The sequence below is a fragment of the Xiphophorus hellerii genome, chromosome 3 (assembly GCF_003331165.1).
Source record: "Xiphophorus hellerii strain 12219 chromosome 3, Xiphophorus_hellerii-4.1, whole genome shotgun sequence".
Taxonomy (NCBI): domain Eukaryota; kingdom Metazoa; phylum Chordata; class Actinopteri; order Cyprinodontiformes; family Poeciliidae; genus Xiphophorus; species Xiphophorus hellerii.
In genome coordinates, this window is record NC_045674.1 from 2,082,505 (window position 1) to 2,106,195 (window position 23,691).

A 23,691-nucleotide genomic window follows, 5' to 3' on the forward strand; every position below is an offset into this window, starting at 1 on the left:
ATTCCACACATTGATGTTGCAGCCATTTAACGTTAAAATAAAATTAAAGTTTAAAGCTTAAAGTTAAAGTTTGAATTTAATTTAAATTTAAAAGTTAAAATAATTAAAAAAAACAAACATTATACAGAGCAAAGAGCTAAAAAGCTGTTACACTGAATGCATCACAACTTGAATATTTATACAGAAACCGAAAATGAAGTTTGCAATTGTTTGGTTTTCTTTCTTCCTGTTTCCCCCAGCATCATGCATCCATGCGATAAGAAAGAGGAACTTTATGTTTGTTCTTCTTGAAATGCGAACGTTGTGATTTCTTAGTTTTCCAGGGTTCAGCGACGGCGATGGAGTTCGGCTCAGATATTTATGAAAACCCCGACATGAAACGGAGGAAGGTAAGAAACTCTGCAGGAGAACGGCTTGAAATGTTTTAAATGAAATAAAAAGAATCTCTGATGAATCTTTCTACTTTAATTTTGCTATGAATTAAAGAGACATGTCAATATAGAACAAGAAAATACTACTTTACTGTTTAATTATTAATTAGCTGTTTTTATTTACTATCAACAATTAAAATACAAACCTAATTCATTTTTGTTTCAGTGAGAAAATTTCAGGTATAATTAAGTTTAATGTTTTAACGCCCATTAACTTTTGTGAGACTTTGACATTATAACAAAAATAATAATTTGTGAAGCCATAAAACTCCCTGATTATTTTGGACTTTTGCTTTTCTTCTAAGTTTCTGATAAATTTACATCAAATATAAATTAAATATATTTTTTAAATAAACATTTCTCATAGCTACGTATATTATGACTTGTATCTTTGAAATATTAACACTATTAGTGATTATTTTTTATATCTAAGCTTTTTCTTTTAAGTTTCTTCCAAAATTGTTGTTGAATGAACCTGAAAAAAACTTTTTTCAATAATAACAAGTAATACGAGAACATATGATTATGTTCTCATAATCATATGATTATGAGATTGATAACTGATTTCTAAGAGGAAGTGATTATTACCTGCCTAGTCGTTTACCAGTTGGTAAAAAATGTTTTTAATTTGAAAAGCATTCATTGTTGTATTTTAGTTTATTTGTTAAACTTTCAGTGGCGGATGTGAACGTCTCTTCAGGCGAGGTTTATGAAAACGTTCAGAAAACTGAAAAAGTAAGAAACTCCTGGAGAAAATATGATAATCTCCAGCTTTAAATCATTGGTATTTGTTGATCAATAAATAGTTAACTGATTTTTAAATTATAAAGTAGATCAGGCTACAATTACATTGATTAATGTTCAAATACTCATTAATATATTTAGCATTTTCCTTCTGTTCATTCGGAGGAACAGCAGAAGATAAAAATAAACTCAACTCAAGCTGCTGATGCCGCACCAAGTTTTAATCTCCTGATTTCATCCTAATCTGATGATTAATACCAGAAAATCAACGATGCAAGTGTTTCTGAAATTCAACCCGTTTCTGACCATCGATCACTGCGACAGCAGGCGTGAGTCGCCGACCCGACTGGGTCACGTCTCTGTTGGTTCTGCATGTTTAGGGACAAAAACAGAGGAAAAGTTTCAGGAAAACAACATGAAGAATAAATGCAGTTTATTTCTCTGGGCACCGTTTGTAGAGTTAGAGTGAAAAAATAACAGCAATAATTGATTTTATGTAGCCTGTCAAAGAAAAAAAAAGTTTATTTTCACCTTATTATTCCTACATTTATAAATGTCAGAGTTCCAAACTAAATATTTAATTCACCAGATAAATATTTAGTTTACAAACTAAATATTAGCTTATAAAGTATATATTATGAACTAATATTTATTTTGTAAACTAAATATTTAGCTTGTTAATTAAACATTTAGTTTCCTTGTGACATGATAAATAATCCAAATTATTGCTGTTAATTTTTTACTATAACTTTATAAACGGCACCACATATAATTACTTCTTAAAACTAAATTCTAATTTTGTTTTAGATAAGTTGTGATATGAAGTGACTAAAGTAACTTATTAGTTTGTTTTTTAGTTTAAATTGATATTTTTTGTCCTGTTTTGGTTTTTTATTCACTGTTTTAGTTTAAATCTATGTTTTTGTCAATTTGTTTTTAGTTAAATGAATGTTTTTAGTTTAGTTTTTTTCTTTTTAGTTTAAATGACTGTTTGGTTTTTAGTTCATTTTTTTAGTTAAATGTATTTTTTTTATTCAAGTCTCTGTTTTTGCCGTGTTTTTTATTTTAAATGAATGTTTTTTATTTTATTTTTTTTTAGTTAAGTGTATTTGTTTTGTAACTGATTTGTTGTCATTGTGCCCAAATGGACCTGGGTCCTGAAGAAAAAACAAGTATTAGTTTTTACTGCGCCCCCTAGCGGACATGGGGGGTATTTTCCCTCGCAGTAATGTTCTGACAGTTTTTCTAAGGTTCTTCGGTTCTTCTCCTCTCACTGATGTTTGTGTTTCTCATTTGCAGGTTCTGGAAGTTCGGACCGTTTCCTGTGGTGCGCCCAGCAACAAACCTGACGTTTAGCTGGTACCGGATGTAAAACGGGCCGACCCGGTCTGCGAGCAGAAAGCCTTCAGAGTGACTTTTAACTAACACCGCTGCTACTTTCTCCATTTTAATTTAAAACTGCTTTTCAGGATCACCAGACATTTCTGAGTCATTCATATAAATATCTTTAGTTTTTAAATGTCATTATTTATTCAGTATAACTCAAAGTCAGCTGGCCGAACTTCATGGTGAGTCAACAGATTCAAATAACGATTTAAATTATGAAATGTTTAAATTATGACTACAACAATATTATAACATTTTTTATACGGCAACATAACATGAACGGATAAATTGGCTTAAAGTAAAATGTCTGTTTAGTGAAACATAAAGTATTTAATTATTTAATCTACCAACAGCTATATCTACCACTGCAGATAAAAAAGAAGGAAGAGAAAATTTCTGCCAAAAATCTGAAATGTTGAGATTTTTGTTTGCAGGAGAATCAGTTTGGTGGAAATGTTGCGTAAATAATTCAGACTGCATTAATGAATTAATGAGTTACAACATTTAGTTTACCTTACAGGGATCAATAAAGTATTTTTAACCTGAATCTATGCTCTTATTTTGGGAAGGCGACATTTTGTTCCCCCTGCTGGTCTGAGTGAGTGGTGCTGCAGCGCCCCCTGCTGACCAGCCGCCGCTGGTACAGCTGGTGTGTTTATTCTCTGCTCTGCTGTTTTTGTGACTTTGAAATTGTTGAAATGTTATGTTTTAGCACCAGCAGCTCCCGACCCCAGTAGAGACAAGGCTGTTAGATGATGATCATGTTTTAGTTTTCTGTGTGTTTAAATTTTGTGACCTTCTTCTGTCATAATAGGACATTACGGATGTTGCAAAATGTAAAAATTCTTGATTTGAATTTAGTTTTTTCATTTTGTTTGTGTCTTGAGGTATTTCATTGTGTCTTTTTTGTAATGTTTGTAAAAGTATGATTTTATTGTGATGTTAAACAGACAAAAGCGATGATAACATTATTTTATTACTTAAGAAATGTTAAAAAGTGAGAATCACACATCTGGAATGTCTCGTTTCTCCAAATACATCAGAACAGAAAATACTAAAGGAAAATACGTCTGAAGCCACGCAACAATTAGTATTGTAATAATAATATGAGGCAGAGAATAATGTAAAGGAATCATTCAGTTATCAAAACAATAAATCTTTAATTTCAGGAGTTAAAATCCTTTAAGATGAACTCGGTGTGGCAGAAGAAACGAGGCCAAACAAGGCCAGGTTTCCTCCCCAGGAAACACAATCACTGCAGAAATGAGAATCCACACAGCACACACTAAACCCAGCAGGGATTAAATCTCTTAATCTGTAATTGATGTAAACAACATTGCATCTTGCAGACATATTGTATCTGGGTTCTCTCTGCATTGTTTGTGTTTTCTCCTTTATTTCTATAAACTTCCAGTTTCACATCCCGCCTCTGGGCCTTTACAAGTTCATCGTCTGTGACGACACCAATCCTTTCTTGGGCTGCTGGAGCCACAAACGTCCCTTGATGTGAAGACGCCTCAGTGGACTGAAGATTAAGCAACTAGTTTACTGCTGGGCTCATTTAAACGGCTCTGGAGATCAGGAAGCCTGACGAGGATCCTGGCCGATTTTTCACTGACAGCCGGCCAGCTGCTCCACCCACCTAACCAGCTGCTCCACCCACCCAGCCAGCTGCTCCACCCACCTAACCAGCTGCTCCACCCACCCAGCCTGAAAGTTTTGTAGCCACCTCAGAGAATGGTGGTCGGTTCGCAGTATAAACTCTTTTCCCAAAAGAAAATGCTTAAAATATTTGGTTTAAGTTTTCATACTCGACATGGTAAAGGGAAAAGCTGTTTATGACACAGTGACATAAATCATGTGGTGTGAATTCAGGAAAAGTCGGTAATTTGATCAACATATCAGGAGGGAGGAAGTTTGGGTCAGCAGGGCCGGCCCAAGCCTCCATGGGGCCCTAAGAGAAATTTGGTTTTGGGGCCCTTTAGTTCTGCTAACAATGTGAATCGGCTGGAATCAACAATTAGAATATTAGATCATTTGCTTGCCTGCTATAAACTTACTGTATATCTGACAGTTCTGTTTACATTATATCCTATGCATGTATAATGTACAGTAGCATATACTGTATTTATCTGCCAGTTGATCTCTGGGCGGCGATTTCCTTAATATTGGGGGCTTGTGATTGGCCGGTAATTACATGTGAAGTCCATCTGATCCCCTGATCTTATTTTTGCCAGCAAAGGTTAATAAATCATCTCTGTCCTCTTCTGCTCTGCAGTGGCAGGTTTGACTGACAGATCGGCCCAACAGGTCAGGTCTGCATGTTCACAGTTAACAATATTCACCCCACTGTTGCCAACTCAGCAACTTTCTTGCTATATTTAGCAACACTTCAGACAAAAGAAATTGGTATCGGCCAAAATCAAAATCGGCAGGTCAGGTTCTTTAAAGATCGGTAACCAGGGATCAGCCAGAAAACTGCAATCGGTGCAGCTCTCCACACATATTCATGACATTTTCTGATTAAATAAATTTCTCTTGAGCGTTACTCCAATAGCTAAACATGTAATTTACACCAGGTGAGTTTTTCTCCCCTGAGAATGTGGACCGGTACCGGTACCGGGTTGATTCTGAGTCTTCAAATGATTTTAATAGAAGTTTCACACACTTTATAAGTTGATGTAAAAATAATGTTTTTAGCCACAAAATGATTTTGCTCAGCAGCAAACAACAAATCCCAACTACAGCATAGAGCAGCTCATCATGTAGCCTGACGTAAAAACATTTTGCTAGACAATGTCAAACATTGAGAAGTTTTAATTATTCTTGTCAAACGTTTTCAAACTGTTTTGAAGCCAAAAAACCTCAGAAGTATCCAGAGAAATATAAATAAACCTCAGAAGTATCCAGAGAAATATAAATAAACCTCAGAAGTATCCAGAGCCAGCCAGGAGAATCAACTCATTTAAAGTTTAAACTCAGTTTCACACAAACTCAAAGACTCTAGCATAAATGTTTGGCTGTTGAACTGAACCGTTCAAAGTCGCTACAAAGCTAATTGTCTATTAGCAACTTCACAAATCTTTTTGATGAACATTACATTACAAAGACACATTAAAACAAATCTTTATTGTGGCTTTTTTCTATTCCTCCTCTTTTCTTTCTCCCCGAAGGATAAGTCCTTTTTTGAGACATTGTTTTGATGACTTATCTTCTAGCGGAGCTTTGGACATCTGGACGTCTGGACATCTGGACGCTCTGCACGTTGCCCGGCAGCTCATGTTACAGCGAAGCGAGCGGTACCTACCGCGGCCACCAGGGGCCCCCAAGAGCAATTTATTTTTCTTTTTGTCCATAAAATAATGATTTCTACATACATTATCAAATATATTATTGTAAAAACAAATAACTTCATGACGAAATTGTGTGTTTTTGTTATTATAATGACAGAAATAGATACTGGAAAAAAAAAAAAATCTGCTCCACTGAGGGGGCCCCTTGTTGGCCCTGGGATTCTAAGCGGCTGCTTAGTTTGCTTATGCCTTGGGCCGGCCCTGTGGGTTGGTTTCTAATAGCTGCTTAAAGCTTCTGTAAATACCGCTGTCTATGAGCCACAACCAGGTGAGTTACGCTCACAGACAAATGAACTCGACTCGAACAAGAAGAAACCGTGAATAAACTGACAAAAACAATTTTAGAAAACAATTTCAGTTTCTCTGTTCATGGCGCCTCGAATGATTAAGTGATGTAGTTGGAAAGCGTGAATAGAAAATAATAATATTGTGTCTGGACATCTTTGGATCATTTTATAGTTTTGATCTAAGAAAGATACAGAGAGTAAAATAATTACCAAACCTGGTTTTCAATGTTCTTCAAAATAAATATATTGTTCTTCCTCTTTAGATGAGGTTCCTCTTCTTTATGTTGCTGTCCCAGATTTATTTTGTTATATTTAAAATTTTTCCGTTTTTTTGGTTCTGTATTGATACATGACTTCTCTGTCTAGAAATGTCAACGGCTGAATGCTTTTTTTAAAATAAAACAATAGACAAGCCTGTTTCTGTTCCCCTGGTTTTTACCCATAGATACACATTTAGTTACATTAATCTGGCTTTAGAGGAAACATCAAATTATTCAGGAAACATCAAGGTGAATGAGATTCAGCTCAGTTCACTGAAATTTGACTGTATTAACAAAATACTGAGAGTTTTTGTTGTGCATCATGTCTTTAGGAGCTGGATCAAAACAGGAAATGACGAGTTTATTTGGTTCGTTTTTGCTATTTTGAACCAATTGATAATAAACCATCAGGTGCAGCTAGAAACATTTAATCTTACTGATTCTTTTCTTCCAATTCTCTTCACTTTGGTTTATCAAATGTTTAAATGGTGAGCTTGGCAGATGGTTGTGTTTGTTTTTCTGAAGACAGTGAGGAAACTATCACTGCCTTCCTGTTTGAGCAGAGAAACAAACAGAAAGCAGAAACGGTTTGTTTTATTTCATATAAGTAGCTTCTGGTTTAAAAATTAAAGTTTTTTGTATTTAAGTAAATTCAACAAACTCAGATTTGTTAAGGTAAGTGAAGTTATTTTAGTGAAGTTATCTTCACTAAAATTGGACAAGTTAATGTCACTCGATCTGTTAATTTAATGTTTGTGTGGATTTATTTGTTTAAACAAACAAGAGTGATGATAATATCTTAGTCAGGAAATGTTAAAAAGTGAGAATCATAAAACTGGAACATCTCTTCTGGCCTTTTGCATCAGAACAGAAAAGACAAATGGAAAACAAGACAATTTAATTAAACATATTTATCAGAAAATCTGTATTTAAAAAAAGAATACATTGACGGTTTCTGTGGTTCCTGTTTTTAGAGGAACTTTCTGGTGAATTGTTGAGACGCTGCTATAAAAGCGTCTGCAGCTTCTCCAGTTCTGCAGGTTTCAGAGATGGCAGTGAATCTCGGTTCTGGAGGTTATGATAATCCCGTCTTCAAAGCCCGAAAAGGTGAGAAACAGCTTGAGAATATTTCTACAGGTTTATTATGAGAAGGAAAAAATGTCATTTATCTCTGATAAACCTGCAAGTTTACCATTAATTCTACTTTAATTCTGTTATGACATCAATATTACAGAATTATGAATAAAATAATTTAAATAGGGCACCAGATAATGTTCTATGTATTACTGTTTCATTATTAGTTACCTACTTGTAGAAATATCTGTTTTTGTTCCCCAGTGGGGAAATTCAGGTAGTGAAGTATAAACTTTTCATTTAAAAGTTGTTCATTTGTTTTAAACTGAATTTAAAAATAAAGAATAAAAATGTCTGTAGACCCAAACGCTCTGATTTTCCTTTTATTCTAAGTTGTTAATGACTTTTAAACCAAAAGTTTGTTCACACAACCAGAAGAAAAGTAATTAATAATGAATAAAATCAGAACAGAGGAAGTGACTTTATTATCTGCCTCCTTCATTTTCTGAAAACCATTTATTGTTGTTTCTTTGTTTTTACTTTCAGTGACAGAAGTGAAAGTTTCTTCAGGCGACATTTATGAAAACCTTCGGAGAGCTGGAAACTGTAAGAAACTGTTGGCTAAATTATTCTGACATATAAAACTGGAAAACTTTATGAAATAAATGTAAGGAATTAATTCTTTGGTATTGATAGATAAATAGTTTATAACTGCTTTCTAAATAATTAGTCTAAAAACATTAAATAATCTGAGTTAAAAACAGGAAAACAAAGAACTTACAGAGAGGAAAATAATAACTTCTCCTTTATAGTAATAAAATAAAAACCAGCTGATTGATTCTGTATTGGTCTGTGTGAAAATCCTCTTAAGTTCAAAAATATTCATACAATTTTATGATCATTGTGCTAAAACTAAGAGAGAAACAATCAAAACATTTATTTTTAATAATTTGTGTTTTATTATTTTGTGTCTTTATGTTTATAATTTTATTCAGGTGAACAGCAGAAACCAAAATCAAACTCTGACGTGACGCCCAAAGAAGCTGCTGCTATGATGCCGAGTAAGTTTTAATAAATTCATTATAATCTGCTAATTATAAGAACCAGAACATTTCATTCAGAGGAGGGATTAACTAACCCTGTTAATCCATCAGGATTAGGCCTGTAATCTGTTTCTAGGCAGATTAACCAAACATCTGGAGGAGTTTCTTGATTTAGGTTTGACTTTCTTCTAGGAAATAAAACTTAAACTATTTAAACCACTATTTACTTGTATCAGTTATTTTTATTAGGTTTTGGTTAAGTTGTTGTGAATCTTAAAGATTTATTTTGCTTCTTTGTCACATTTAAATATTTCACACAAATTTTATGTCATCCATCCATCCATCCATCTTCTTCCGCTTATCCGGAGTCGGGTTGCGGGGGTAGCAGCTTCAGAAGGGAGGCCCAGACTTCTCTCTCCCCGGCCTCTTCTTCTAGCTCTTCCAGGGGAATCCCGAGGCGTTCCCAGGCCAGCCGAGAGACGTAGTCCCTGTGTCCTGGGTCTTCCCCAGGACACAGGGGGAGCCTCCTCCCCGGGGCCTCCTCCCCGGGGCCCCCTCCTCCCACTGGGGCCTCCTCCCAGTGGGAGGAGGCCCCGGGGTGAGGTGTTCCGGGGAACACCTCACCAGGGAAGCGTCCAGGAGGCATCCTGACCAGATGCTCCTCAACTGGCTCCTCTCGATGTGAAGAAGCAGCGGCTCTACTCTGAGTCCCCCCCGGATGACTGAGTTTCTCACCCTATCTCTAAGGGAGAGCCCAGACATCCTACGGAGAAAACTCATTTCGGCCGCTTGTATCCGCGATCTCGTTCTTTCGGTCATGACCCAAAGCTCATGACCATAGATAAGGGTGGGAACGTAGATCGACCGGTAAATTGAGAGCTTCGCTTTTTGGCTCAGCTCTCTCTTCACCACGACGGACCGGTACAGCGCCCGCTTGACAGCAGACGCTGCGCCAATCCGCCTGTCGATCTCCCGCTCCCTTCTTCCCCCATTCGTGAACAAGATCCCGAGATACTTGAACTCCTCCACTTAATTTTATGTCAGACAAAGTTAATGTAAGAAAATACAAAATTTACATTCAAATGGGTTTTTACTCTTAATGGGCAACAAATCAGCCTGGATTAAAGTCTAAAGGTAATTGTGTTTTTACTGGTTGGGTGACCTTTGGTATTTTCTGAAATACTGTTTTAGTTTAATACTGAATGTAACATTATTACATCAAAATGTAAAACTAAAATGTTTTGTGAAATGTAAGAAGTGCCGAGGTCAGCTACTTTTCTCTTGTTGCTTTTAGAAATTTTTAAGGGTCAGTTTCATATAAAATCAACCTTTTAATCTTTACATCATGTTATAAAAACATTCCTGGAGTGTTACCTTCATTCTTTCATACATGTGTGAGAAATGATTTAATCTCCATGGTAACCACTCAGATGTTCAGACGGCTGGTTGAACCAAAGACGCTCTCTGTGTGTAACGTCTCTAACTGTTCATTACTGCTGTAGTTCTGTTACAGACGTCTGGTTGATTCTTCACAGACGTTAAAGTCCATCTGGTTCTGGTTTCGGTGGGGATCCTGTCCGTCCTGCTGCTGGTCAGCATCGGGTTCTTCTCCTGGGGTAAAAGTCTCTCTGTCTTCACAATCAGGTTCTTCAGCTTATTTTTCTCCAACAAAACAGCTGAAATTATTTCCATGTTGACAAACTTCAACAAACCTGCAAGAGCTGGAGCGCTTTCAGAAAAATGTAGACAGAATGAAGGGAGATTTTAATAAAAATAAACTTGTTAAAAGTAGAATTACATTAAAGCTTCGGGTAAAATTTCACTTTTGGTCTTGAAACTGGTCGTTACCCAGTAGGTTGTTGCTAGGTAACCAAAGAGTTGATGAAACCAACATGTCCGTCTTGTAATCTGTATGAATTAATAATTTCTTATGAAATCTGTTACTGTTCTTTAGCTTAAACATTTTACAACAATAAAACTCATTGTATTGATTTTTTTTCTTAATAATCTTTTTCTTCTCATTTACAGCCGGTTGGAAAATGAACCAACTTGATGAAGCCTTCAAAAAACATTCAGCAGAGATAAAGGATCTGGGGGAAAAATCACAGAACCAAACTGAAAAACTCAGCAGGCAAATGGAAAACTTAAATGAGAAATCACAGAATGAAACTGAGAAACTGAACCAGAAAATCCAGTTGATCCAGAAATTCAACACCTTTCTGGTAAATGGACAATGCGACAGCAGTGGTGAGTATCTAACTGACGTTTTTCCCAGGGCAGCGTGAACGTTTCACAAAAACCCAACATAAGATCAAATAAATGTAGCTCATTTCTAATTATAACTGACAAACAAGAATCAATAATTACTGATAAAGTCTCAGTGTAACAGTAGAACTATGATACAAAGGGAAACTTTTTTAAATAGTATTTAGTATTGTAATTATTTTCTGTCTCCAGAGTGTTTGCTGTGTCAGACGGGTTGGATCTTCTTCAATGAATCATGTTACTTTTTTAGTAAAATTTCTCTGACTTGGGATCAAAGTCGTCGGTTCTGTCAGGATAAATCTGCTGATCTGATTGTTATTAATAATCTGCAGGAACAGGTGAGCTCTGACACAATCATGTTACAAATTCAGATTTTAAATATGGGATAAAACTCTGTTGACTTGATCATTTTTAATGTTGTAATTAACAGAAATTCATTTATGACAACTTGAATTCAAACTGCTGGTTGGGGCTGTATAAAAGTGGGAGCGACTGGTATTGGGTTGATAATCGTATCAACACACTAAAGTAAGAGATTTCACACACAGAAGAAACATAATAAGAAAAATAAATTAAAAACATCTGTTACATTTCATTGGGTTAAATTATCTCTGTCAAAATAAATTATATTTGATTTTATACTTCCTGATGTTTGTGTTTCTCATTTTAAGGTTCTGGAGGTTGTCTGACCCACAGTCTTCTCATTCATATGCACTCATATATCGAACGGGGAATCCCACAGGTAGTTGGGCCTCAGCACCAAATACATACTCCTACTCCCCCCTCTGTGAGCAGAAAGCCTTCAAAGTGTCTCTAAATTAACTCTGTTTCTATTTCCTCCTTTTTCTGCTGCTTTTCCAGATCAGCAGATTTTATATAATCAGAATTTTCTCTAAAGTTTAATATCAATATATTTAGTTTTTATTTTCTGTGGCATTTCACTATTCAGTCAGTATAAATGTGTTCTGTCACATTTATACAGTTTTTCTGACTTAAAAAAATCCAAGAATTAAAATAATTTATCCATCCATCCATCCATCCATCCATCTTCTTCCGCTTATACGAGGTCGGGTCGCGGGGGTAGCAGCTTCAGAAGGGAGGCCCAGACTTCCCTCTCCCCAGCCACTTCTTCTAGCTCTTCCGGGGGAATCCCGAGGCGTTCCCAGGCCAGCCGAGAGACATAGTCCCTCCAGCGTGTCCTGGGTCTTCCCCGGGGCCTCCTCCCGGTGGGACGTGCCCGGAACACCTCACCAGGGAGGAGTCCAGGAGGCATCCTGGCCAGATGCCCGAGCCACCTCAACTGGCTCCTCTCGATGTGAAGGAGCAGCGGCTCTACTCTGAGTCCCTCCCGGATGACTGAGCTTCTCACCCTATCTCTAAGGGAGAGCCCAGCCACCCTACGGAGAAAACCCATTTCGGCCGCTTGTATCCGCGATCTCGTTCTTTCGGTCATGACCCAAAGCTCATGACCATAGATGAGGGTGGGAACGTAGATCGACCGGTAAATCGAGAGCTTCGCTTTTTGGCTCAGCTCTCTCTTCACCACGACGGACCGGTACAGCGCCCGCTTGACAGCAGACGCTGCGCCAATCCGCCTGTCGATCTCCCGCTCCCTTCTTCCCTCATTCGTGAACAAGATCCCGAGATACTTGAACTCCTCCACCTGGGGCAGGACACCCCCCTGACCCGGAGAAGGCACTCTACCCTTTTCCGGCTCAAGACCATGGCCTCGGATTTGGAGGCACTGATCCCCATCCCGGCCGCTTTGCACTCGGCTGCGAACCGCTCCAGCGAGAGCTGCAGATCACGACCCGATGAAGCCAGTAGGACCACATCGTCTGCAAAAAGCAGAGACGAGATCCTAAGGCCACCAAATCGGATCCCCTCAACACCTTGGCTGCGCCTAGAAATTCTGTCCATGAAAGTAATGAACAGAATCGGTGACAAAGGGCAGCCCTGGCGGAGTCCAACTCTCACCGGAAACGAGCCCGACTTACTGCCGGCAATGCGGACCAGACTCTGACACCGGTCATACAGGGACCTGACAGCCCGTATCAAAGGGCCCGGTACCCCATACTCCCGGAGAACCCCCCAAAGGGCTCCCCGAGGGACACGGTCGAACGCCTTCTCCAAGTCCACAAAACACATGTAGACTGGTTGGGCGAACTCCCATGCACCCTCCAGGACCCTGCCGAGGGTGTAGAGCCGGTCCAGTGTTCCACGACCAGGACGAAAACCACACTGCTCTTCCTGAATCCGAGGTTCGACTATCCAACGGACCCTCCTCTCCAGGACCCCTGAATAGACCTTGCCAGGGAGGCTTAAGAGTGTGACCCCTCTATAATTGGAGCACACCCTCCAGTCCCCCTTTTTGAACAGGGGGACCACCACCCCAGTCTGCCAATCCAGGGGAACTGCCCCCGATGTCAATGCGATATTGCAGAGTCGTGTCAGCCAACACAACCCTACAGCATCCAGAGCCTTAAGGAACTCCGGGCGGATCTCATCCACCCCCGGGGCCTTGCCACCGAGGAGCTTCTCAACCACCTCGGCGACCTCGTCCCCAGAGATTGGAGAGCCCAACCCAGAGTCCCCAGGCTCAGCTTCTTCAATAGAAGGCATGTTGGTGGGATTGAGGAGGTCTTCGAAGTACTCTGCCCACCGGCCCACAACGTCCCGAGTAGAGGTCAGCAGCACACCATCCCCACTATAAACAGTGTTGGTGCCGTACTGCTTCCCCCCCCTGAGACGCCGGATGGTGGACCAGAATCGCCTCGAAGCCGTACGGAAGTCTTTCTCCATGGTCTCTCCAAACTCCTCCCACGCCCGAGTTTTTGCCTCAGCAACCACCCGAGCCACATGCCGCTTCGCCTGCTGGTACCCATCAGCTGCTTCCGGAGTCCCACAGGCCAAAAAGGCCCGGTAGGACTCCTTCTTCAGCCTGACGGCATCCCTCACCGAAGGTGTCCACCAACAGGTACGAGGGTTGCCGCCGCGACAGGCACCGACAACCTTGCGGCCACAGCTCCGACCGGCCGCCTCGACAATGGAGGCACGGAACACGGTCCACTCAGACTCCATGTCCCCCACCTCCCCCGGGACGTGTTCGAAGTTTTGCCGGAGATGGGAGTTAAAGCTCCGTCTCACAGGGGATTCCGCCAGACGTTCCCAGCAGACCCTCACAACACGTTTGGGCCTGCCAGGTCTGACCGGCTTCCTCCCCCACCACCGGAGCCAACTCACCACCAGGTAGTGGTCAGTGGACAGCTCCGCACCTCTCTTCACCCGAGTGTCCAAGACATACGGCCGCAGATCCGATGAAACGACGACAAAGTCGATCATCGAACTGCGGCCTAGGGTGTCCTGGTGCCAAGTGCACATATGGACACCCTTATGCTTGAACATGGTGTTCGTTATGGACAATCCATGACGAGCACAGAAGTCCAACAACAGAACACCATAAAATAATTTAACTCCATATATTTGGATCCACTTTTTTCATAGAGTAAATGTTAATTAGTGTGACATTTTTCTTGATTTGCTGTTATTTGATATTTAAGCTGTTCATTAATGACACTATTAATATTACATCAAGTTTATTAAAGTCTGTGTGGCCATAAATCCTCCACCTTAAAGAATGGTTGTTCTTTAATTCAGTTTGATTTGTTTTATTGTCCCATTTAATGAAAGTGATGCAGATTAAAATAGATTTTTATAGTTAATTTTTTGTGATCATGATGACAAAAACATTAAATGTTTTAATATTAGGCTGTTAGAGGATTTTCTAACAAGTTTAATATTTGCTTTATTATAAAATTATTATTATTGACCTCTAGGACAAAACTGTAAAGTCTGGACAGGATTGCAAAAGCAAACTTTGATTTAAGATCAATTATTTGATTGTAATTGAAAAAGAATTTTAAAACTTTTCTATGTAGAAACCTTTTATCTTTGTTTTTGAAATAACTTATGATAAAATGTTTCATTATTTACTGTATTTTAGTTTGAAATGTTTATGCCTCTGTTTGTTTTCACTACATGATTGTAATCAGTTAGTTTATGATTTGTTTGCTTGTTTTAGCTTCATGATGTTTATCTGCAGATAAAATAATAAAACTCATTTAATGACGTCGTGTCTCAGCCTGTCTGGGTCCAGATCTGCCTCAGAAAACTGAAACAGGTTTGACTCTGACTGAGGTCGGGTCGGGTCGGGTCGGTTCCCCTCTCACACCACCAGACTCCAGCAGAGACAGACTGACTACAAACAGCCCTGGACTTTGACTAGACCGGCCCACAGGAATCGGTACTCTGAAAGTTATCAACACCTGGAATCATGACACAAAACGACATTTAAGCAAAACCAGCACTGATGCAGATTAATGTAGATTGTAGAAATGTTTTTATTCCTGTTATGCAGAAACTGCAGCTCAACCTGAATAAACAACAAAACTGTTTTTATGAATCCAATTGATCATATCTTATAATCAATCTTATTAATAACTGTTTGGTGGAAATGTTGGTAAAATAAATGAGGTTTATGTAAATCATTGATGCTTTGTGAGGGCAGAGATAATTTCATCAGAAAGTTTCACATTTATTTCATAAATCTAAACATTTTTCTAGATGTTTCCATCAGTGTAATTCTGTTTTCATCGATATTAAGTCCAGATTTTATTCTGACGGTTCGTTAAAAATCCAGGAATCCAGAGAAAAGCAGCTTCACTTTCTACCAGCAGAGATAGAAACCATTGAACTGGTTCTGTGAGCTGTTAGGTTGGGTCGGGTTCAGGTATCAGAACCGGACTGTAGTTCCAGGTCGGCAGATCAGAACCAGCGTCTCAGTTTGACCCACCTTCGCTCTTCTTCTTCTTCTTTGGAGGAAGCTCCTTGTCATCAGCAGGTTTCTCCGTCACCGATTTGTCCTTTCTGCTTTTTTTCCTTCTCTGCTTCTCTGTTGCCATGGTAACCTCTACTTCCTGCTGGGATCTGCGATCTGATTGGCTGGATTGTCCAGAACTCCGCCCAGTTTCTGCAGGGTCAGCATCATGCTGAGCAGATTTCTTCTTCTTCTTCTTCCTGTTGCAGTCAGAGGGAAGCGGCTCAGTTTCCTCTGCAGACGGATTTCCTCCATCTTCTTTCTGAACCTCAACGTTTCCTCCAATGATCAGCTCTTCTTCTTTTTCTGCCTCTCTTCCTCCCTCCGTTTTAACTTTCCTCTTCTTTTTCTTCTTCTCTGGTTGAAAACCTGCTTCAGGACTTTCATCACCGTTCAGTTCACTGCAGCTCTCTGTGCATTTCTTCTTCTTCCTGCGGTTCGTCTCCTCCGGATGAGTCGCTGTGTCACAAACATCTGGAGAACTTCCTGTTTGGCTCTTTTTTCCATATTTGGTCAGGAACTCTGCTTCCTGCTGCTCCAGTCTGGCCAGCTTGGCGCTCATGGTCAGCCCGTGCCGCGCGCCTCTGGGAGCAAAACAACCACAGGATTCATAAAGAAACGTTGGCGCTTCGACCTTTTATGGCGGCGTGTTAGGACCGTGTAGATTTAAAAGGACATTTTTGACAAAAACTGCACATTTTGAAATTAATCTCTGAAATTTTCTAGAAGAAACTTGAAAAGCTGAACATTTTCTAAATATTCAGAAATTTCCAAGTTTTTTTAATTTTTTTATTTTCTGAGATTCATTTAAACAGTTTTTTGATGGAAATTCACTTTTTTCTATCCATCATGGCCCTAAAACGCCGTCGTATTCTTTAGGATTTTATCCATTTTGTTTTAATTTTCAACTTACTTGTGAGCCGTTCGTCCTCCACAAACCTTCATCAGATCAGCGTCTGAAAGTCTGAAGAAAAAAGTTAGATTTTAATCTGAAAACCTGAAATATGAGTAATTAATTAAAACAGCTAGAACCCATAAATCCCATGAATTTATAAAAAGTATTTCTGGGTTTTATGGTTTTACATCCTAGATCCAGAACAAGTTAAATTAATGTTTTCCCTTTAAACTTGACACAAACCCATGATGGGTTTTTTCTATTAATTTTTTTTTTTGGATTTCTTCCGGTTATTTTTCTCCAACCTGAGGAGTTTCTGTTCTGCTCAGACTGATTCAAATCTTTATTATGTTGCTGATTTCAGCAGCAGGAACTGGAAACCAGTCAGGATGAAGGGAAAGATGAAAACAGGATGTTGGGAAAAAGCTTCTTTCATGTTGGGTGTCAAATTCTAAAGAAAAAAGTAATTTATTTCCATTTTAAGGTTCCACATGAACTGGAAATCAACTGGGATTTAGTGCTAATAGAGAACTTTACCTGGTGGTGCTGGATAGATCCAGTTTCTGCTCCTCTTCCTCATCTGAGCTGCTGCTGTCTGAACTCAGGGCCTTCGGCTCCGGCTCCTCCTGACCGGACAGCAGCGTGGCCGACTGGAACAGACCAAGACGTTTTTCCCTCTAACGTTGACCTACGACCCCGGAGCTCCGCCCCACAGACAGAACCTTTACCTTGACAAAGCGGCCGTACAGTTTGGATTTGTTCTGCAGGAATTTCCGAGGCTTTTTGTTGGAAATCGCTCCCTCCTCTTCCTCACCTTCCTCAGGCGTCTTTTTTAATCTGATTCCATTCTGAAGGAAACAGAAAAGTTTTCAGACTCGATTTGGAAGCAAAATATGACGACGTATCAGGGTCACTGTAGATAGAAAACATATATATGGATTTCTGCCAGGAAAGGCAGAAATTTTGATATTTATGTCAGAATATTTCTGGGTTTGAAAAGTTCAAAATTTAGTAGAAAAATAAAATCTCAAATTTTCTAGAAAAAAAAACAACATGGAAATTTCAGTGTTTCAAAAGGTGAAGATTTTTGAGTTTTTGTAGCAAATTTGATTTTTCAAACTCAAATTTCCACATTTTTTTCTAATTTTTTATTTTTAGCTTTTTGGTGGAAGTTTTCAGCTTTACTGCGCCGTCGTCACAAAATGTTTAATCATAGTGAGACGAAGTTTTCATTCAGCTGATGGGGATAAAACATGAACAATCTCAGAAATCTACGGCGCTCCTTTGAGGACATGGGGGGGAACTTGTCGTGACCTGATGTGTGACCTTTGACCCACCTGGCCGGCCTCCACCTGCAGACTGGACGAGGCTTTATTGAAGACGTGATCCCACCAGTGGAAGCTGAACTGCTCTCCTTCCCGGTGGCCGATCTGAAGGAACAAGCAAAGCTCCTGGCTCTGATTCCTGCAGATGTTTAAAACCCAGATCTGCCGCCGGACTCACCCCTCCTTTGTCACATTTGACCTTGACCTTTATGGCCTCTGATATGCCGTTCTCTGCTGGGCCCAGTCCTTTCCCTGGAGAGAGAGCGGACCCAGTAAGACCCAGACTGGTGACTGTTACCTGCTGGTTTCTGATGGTGTGGACGTCGCTCTCACCGTGTTCCCAGCCGTGACTCAGGAGCAGCTGCTCTGCAAACTTCAACCCTCGGCTTTTCTCCTGCTCGGCTTCAGCCATCTGAGAGGAAACGTGACGCTCAGCTGGAGAAACCAACGACTCAAACACAATCACAGCTGAAACTGGGTCTCATTTAATCTGTTTACTTAGTTACTGCAGAACAAACTGCAATCCGAACATTTCTGGCACCAATATTCACATCGACACAGGAAAATCATTTTCTAGGAAAGTTTTCAAACTTTTGCAGCAGCACACAGACAAATCCTTCAGAAACAAGCGATTTGATTCAGAAACAGTTTTACTATTCAAACAATCTGTTTAAATGTTGTGACTGACAATAAGAAAAGACCATGTAAACATACAGATCTAGTTATATTTCTAAAAACGTGGCTCAGTTTATCACTCAGTCATTAATAATCACAGGAAGCTCCGGAGGTTCTGCACCGGAAAACCTTCACGGTTTGAATAAAATGCGTTTTACTTCAAACAGCAGCAAAACATTAGATGTAGCTTTAGATCCAATTAAAACTGACAGTTTTAGGGATGAACTCAGAGCTTTACCCTAAAATATAAATGATTGACGTCATCTAAACATGTCCGCCATCAGCAGCATCCAATCAGATCGCTGCATTAATCCCTAAAAAAAACTCAACAATAAAACCGGCTTCATGTTAAAAAGCAGAAAATGTTTAACGGACCTTTTCTTCACGTCTGTTTTGTTGAAGTTTCCTCACCCGGTAGAAAAAACACGTGTTTCCTGAATGAAACGGAAGTAGATTTCTTCTTCTTCAAACGCCGGGACGCTTTACCGCCACCTACTGGAAGCCACCAGGAACGATCCCAAATGAAGACGGAAGAGGGATCTTTGTCCAAATGTGCCAAAAATTATTCTCAATTAATGGTAAAAACTAGCCGTTCAAAATATTTTAATTATAATAAAAATATCTGAATATATGTGAATATTATTGAATATATTAAAAGGCAACTCAAGTACTGAGTAACTGATGATAAAATTGATTTAATGTTTTTTTTAAAATAATATAGATAAATAGATGCAGCTTGATAGAAGGATAGTTATGTGCAGATTCTGGCATTTTGAAGACGAGAATTAAAAAGTTTAACAATTTTTAAAATAAATTTGTTCCAACATCAAATTTATGAAACACATATTTATATTATGGGATGCCGTTTGTAAAGTTACACAGTAAATTAACAATAATAATTTGGTTTATTTGACATGTCATGAAGACAAAAATGTCCGCCAAGTAAAAGGCTGTTGGTGCATTTCTATGCTAAAGAAAAATATATAAAACTTCAAATATATCACAACGAGATATTAACTCAGAAAGTTTTGAGAAGAAACTTGGAAAAACTCGCAGTTGAAAAACTTTTAATATAAAAAAAGATGGTTGGATGAAATTGATCTTACAACAAATTGTCAGCAGGTGGCAGCATTTCTTACCAAAAAAGAAAGAAAAGCCCAACAGATGTGGAGGTGATTCATCTGATAATTAACACTAATGACTGCCTTAAAGTATCAGAACACAAACAAAAAGTTTATTTTTACTGTTTTACTGAAAAAGTCCAACTAATCCACCTGCTTTGTTTTCTGTCTGATCAGATTATTTGAGATGCAAAATCAAAATGAAAAGCATTGTGTGATTTTTCAAGAAAATAAATATAATGGATTATAATAGATAAAACTCACAAAAAACAAATTTCAAGGGTTAAAGCTGCGTTGTGTAACTTAGAAAAAATGCATATATTTTTACATAATTATGATGTCATAACAGGATATTATAATCTATGAAAAGATCAATCTCTTCCATCTCTGAGCTGTTATTACCGTCTGAAGAAATAAATTATTCCCGACCAAAAACAACCAATCAGATGCAGGAGGAGGGGCTTAGCGCTGTCAGTCATCCTCATGTACTTGCTGCTAATTGTGCTATTGGTGAAGAAACAAATTACAGTTACAGGGAAAATATTTATCGGCGTCATCAGTGGGAATGCACTGACTGGATCTTTAGCATTCATGACAGACTCTGCTAGCTGGAGCAGGTTGTGTTAGCACTAATGATGTTGATTAGCGCTGTCAATCAATATCATGTACCTGCTGCTAAATGTGCCATTTGCGGAGAGACAACTTACAGTTACAGGAAAATGTACCTGCCATTATCGGTTGCTATGCTAACTGGGCTCAGCAAGGAGGGGTACAGAGGAGGATGATTAACAGCGCTAAGACCCGCCTCCTTGTTCTGATTGGTTGTTTCAAGTTAGTATTGGGAGAAGGGAGAAGAGCTCAATATTTTCACAGATTGTTTGTCTCATACAATAATGTTATAATATAATGACAGTTTCAACAAATATGTAAAAAAAAAAGTTACTGCAGCTTTAAATGTTTTGTTTTTTTTAGTTGTAAAGCCGACCGTGTTTATCTGGTCAACCAGCAGAAACCAGTCAGGCTGAAAAGTTTCCAGGATTAGGAAATCGAGCTAATCTGAATGTTAGGAATGAAGACAGTCACACCCAGAACGGCTCAGCTGTGGGAGAACGTCTCTGAAACCAGTTAACCCTGCTGGTTGTACTGGGTCGTTCTGGGTAACAGGAAATGGACCAGTTTCCTCCTGAACTGGTGTCCATACTGGGAGGACGTTTCCTCCTGAACTGGGAGGACGTTTCCTCCTGAACTGGTGTCCATACTGGGAGGACGTTTCCTCCTGAACTGGTGTCCATCCAGGTTGCATGGAGGGAAGCGCGCGCTGTCGAAGGTGACGCCATGTCAGTGACGTCCGTCACAGCGTCTGGGTAAAGAAGATAAACGCTTCAAACGATTCGTTGATTTTAACTCAGTCAGTAAAAATCTCCAGACTGAGAGCAGAAAAGAAAAAAACATTTTAACATTAGAGTGGATTAAACCAAACCTACAAAATGCTACAAAACATGAACAAACATCAACTTTATAATGTTTCAATAATAAAAATTTATTCTATTTAATTAGCATAAATGTTGCCTCATACCATCTGATTTTAGAGTTTTGTGGAAGGAAACTTTATTATTATTATTATGACTTTATTCACAGATAATACAGTTTTCATCACAATCCTCTGTTTTGATTGTAAGAAAATATGTAACAATTTATAGTAATCACATAAAATTTCATTTTGGTTCCACAGTTCTTGTATTTTTTATGGACGGTTAATTTGGTGTTTTTCTTGTCAGAAACTTTTCCATTTCTTGCTTGTTTGAGGCACAAATGAAATAAGAAATAAGGTTTAAATCAAATTTTCTAAGTTTTATTTTATTTTTAAAAAGACTAAATAACAAAAAACTCAAATTTTGCTGAAATTTTTAAGGTAAAGGATTAAATTTTTACATTTATTTTTGCTTTTCTTTCATCATTTTCTCTTTAATTTCTGAGGTTCCCATGGCGCCCCCTGGCGGTCCCACTTTGAATAACACTGAATTGGATCCACAGCATGGAGTCCCAGTTAAACTGAGCTGGTCGGTCTGGGAGTCCAGTGGGGAAAAATCAGTCCCAGTTAGAGAAAATTTCCAGTTAAAAAGGCAAGTCTTGTTTTTTGGTTCTAAAGATAAAAAAAACACTTTAGAGAAAGAGATGATGCCTTCAAAGACATGTCTGTTCCCAGGACATCTCTGTATTTTCCTGTTCTGATCTGATCCTGATGTTTTGGATGATCTAGAAAACTGAAATTAGACTCTGTCCACTTTAAACATGGAGGACAGCGACGACTGAAAACACTGAGCTAAACGTTTCCATTGTTACATTTCAAATTAAATGGTGAAAAATTTGTGCTCCTTTAATTCAAATTCTCCACAAATTGGTGAACTTCCATCTTATAAAATCCCAGCAGCCTTTAATTTATATTTCTGTCACAAAATGTTAAAAAATACCAGGGTGCAAATACTTCAGCTGCTGATGTTTCCTCCCGTTGAGTTTGTTCTGGTCAGACGATTAAAGAGCCAGAGGACCGTAAAGATGCCACCGACTGCAGGTGAAGTTTAATAAAGTTTATTTAAAGCCAACAGCAGCAGGAAACGTGGAAACATAAATCCAGAGTTCAGTTAAACTAAAATGTGGCAAGAACATAAACTCAGGACCTCACAGAAGATCCGACCCGGGAGGAAAGGAGAAAACCTGCGACTGAAAACCAAACCACAGCAAATCACAGGGAATGAAAAAAGAGCAAATTTACACAAAAAACTCAGAAAATTTTAAATGAATTCCAGAGATTTCCTACAGAAAACAAGAACATTTCTCAGTTTGAAAAGCTGAAAATTTGCTAGAATTTTTTTTAGATTAATTTCAGAAATTTCTTTGAAAAATCAAGAAAATTTCTGAATTTGAAAAGTTGAAAAATTGCTAGAAAAGAAAAAAGCTGCAAATTTCAGAATTTCCAAAGGTAAAATTCTCAATTTCATAACTAATTTTGGGTTTTTTTTCCAGAAAATTTCACAGATTAATGTCAAAATTTCTGAGGGGTTTTTTCTAGCAAATTTTTGGTTTTCCAAACTTAAAAATTCCTGGATTTTTTTCCATTTATTTTCTCAGACTACAGAGTTTGAAAAATACAAAATTTGCTCAAAAAAACTGCTGAGAGAAATCCCAGAAGTGTTTTAGAAAAAAAATTTAATTTTGGGGTTTGAAACCAATTTGTTTTTAATTTTACAACTTTCAACTTGTGAAATTTAGAAAATTAGTTGCTTTTTTTTTGGAAAATTTCTAAGATTAATCTCAATATTTTTGAGTTTCAAAAGTACAAAATTTGCTGGAAAAAATTATTTAATTTCTGAGTTTCAAAGGTGGACAATTTTATAAATTTTCGAAAGTCAAAAATATTAACATCCCTCCCCCCCCAAAAATTGACTTTTACAACTCAGAAATGTACTTTTTTTTTTTTTTTAGAAAACGTCTGAAGTTTTTAGAGGAAATTATTTTTTTCTATCTGCAATGACATAAAAAAAACCGTCGTACAATCAGGAGAAATTATATCCAGAAATAAAGAATCATACGTTCATATAAAAGAGGAAAAATATAAAAAATGAACATATTTACCTGAATTATTCTTAGAAAACATGATTTTCTTCTTATTTTGTAAATAAATTGCTCTTGTTCACCTGTCAGAAAGCAGCTCGTCTGTTTTCCAGGTATTTTCCCAGCGGATCATTTAATCTGTAAAAATTCAGAGTGGAGATAAAAACAACAATCAGGCCTCCTCCTCCTCCTCCTCCTCCTCCTCCTCCTCCTCCTCCTCCTCCTCCTCCTCCTCCTCCTCCTCCTCCTCCTCCTCCTCCTCCTCCTCCTCCTCCTCCCAGGACCCTCTCCCCCCCTCTCTCTCTCTCTCTCCCTCTCTCTCTCTCTCTCTCTCTCTCTCCCTC

At 38.5% G+C, this 23,691-nt stretch overlaps 2 protein-coding genes across 3 annotated transcripts; one reads left to right on the plus strand and one right to left on the minus strand.

Moving 5' to 3' along the window:
• Nucleotides 1-7,164: 7,164 nt before the first annotated feature.
• Nucleotides 7,165-11,665, plus strand: LOC116715952 (C-type lectin domain family 1 member B-like). Its single transcript, XM_032556729.1, has 9 exons — nucleotides 7,165-7,568; nucleotides 8,082-8,141; nucleotides 8,531-8,596; nucleotides 10,114-10,194; nucleotides 10,607-10,679; nucleotides 10,734-10,825; nucleotides 11,036-11,181; nucleotides 11,274-11,371; nucleotides 11,515-11,665. The coding sequence occupies exons 1-9, from the start codon at nucleotides 7,511-7,513 to the stop codon at nucleotides 11,663-11,665; spliced, it is 825 nt and encodes a 274-aa protein (XP_032412620.1). The 5' UTR covers nucleotides 7,165-7,510.
• Nucleotides 11,666-15,225: 3,560 nt separating this feature from the next.
• Nucleotides 15,226-19,063, minus strand: gpatch4 (G patch domain containing 4). Of its 2 annotated transcripts, none has more exons than XM_032558965.1 (8): nucleotides 18,990-19,063; nucleotides 18,273-18,374; nucleotides 18,118-18,191; nucleotides 17,952-18,044; nucleotides 17,343-17,462; nucleotides 17,152-17,264; nucleotides 16,633-16,683; nucleotides 15,226-16,303 (listed from the first exon to the last, which is right to left on the minus strand). In XM_032558965.1, the coding sequence occupies exons 2-8, from the start codon at nucleotides 18,349-18,351 to the stop codon at nucleotides 15,682-15,684; spliced, it is 1,152 nt and encodes a 383-aa protein (XP_032414856.1). In that variant the 5' UTR covers nucleotides 18,352-18,374; nucleotides 18,990-19,063; the 3' UTR covers nucleotides 15,226-15,681. The 2 variants fall into 2 exon arrangements, with proteins under 2 accessions (XP_032414856.1, XP_032414855.1); XM_032558964.1 differs by having other exon boundaries at nucleotides 18,273-18,351; nucleotides 18,990-19,053.
• Nucleotides 19,064-23,691: the final 4,628 nt, after the last annotated feature.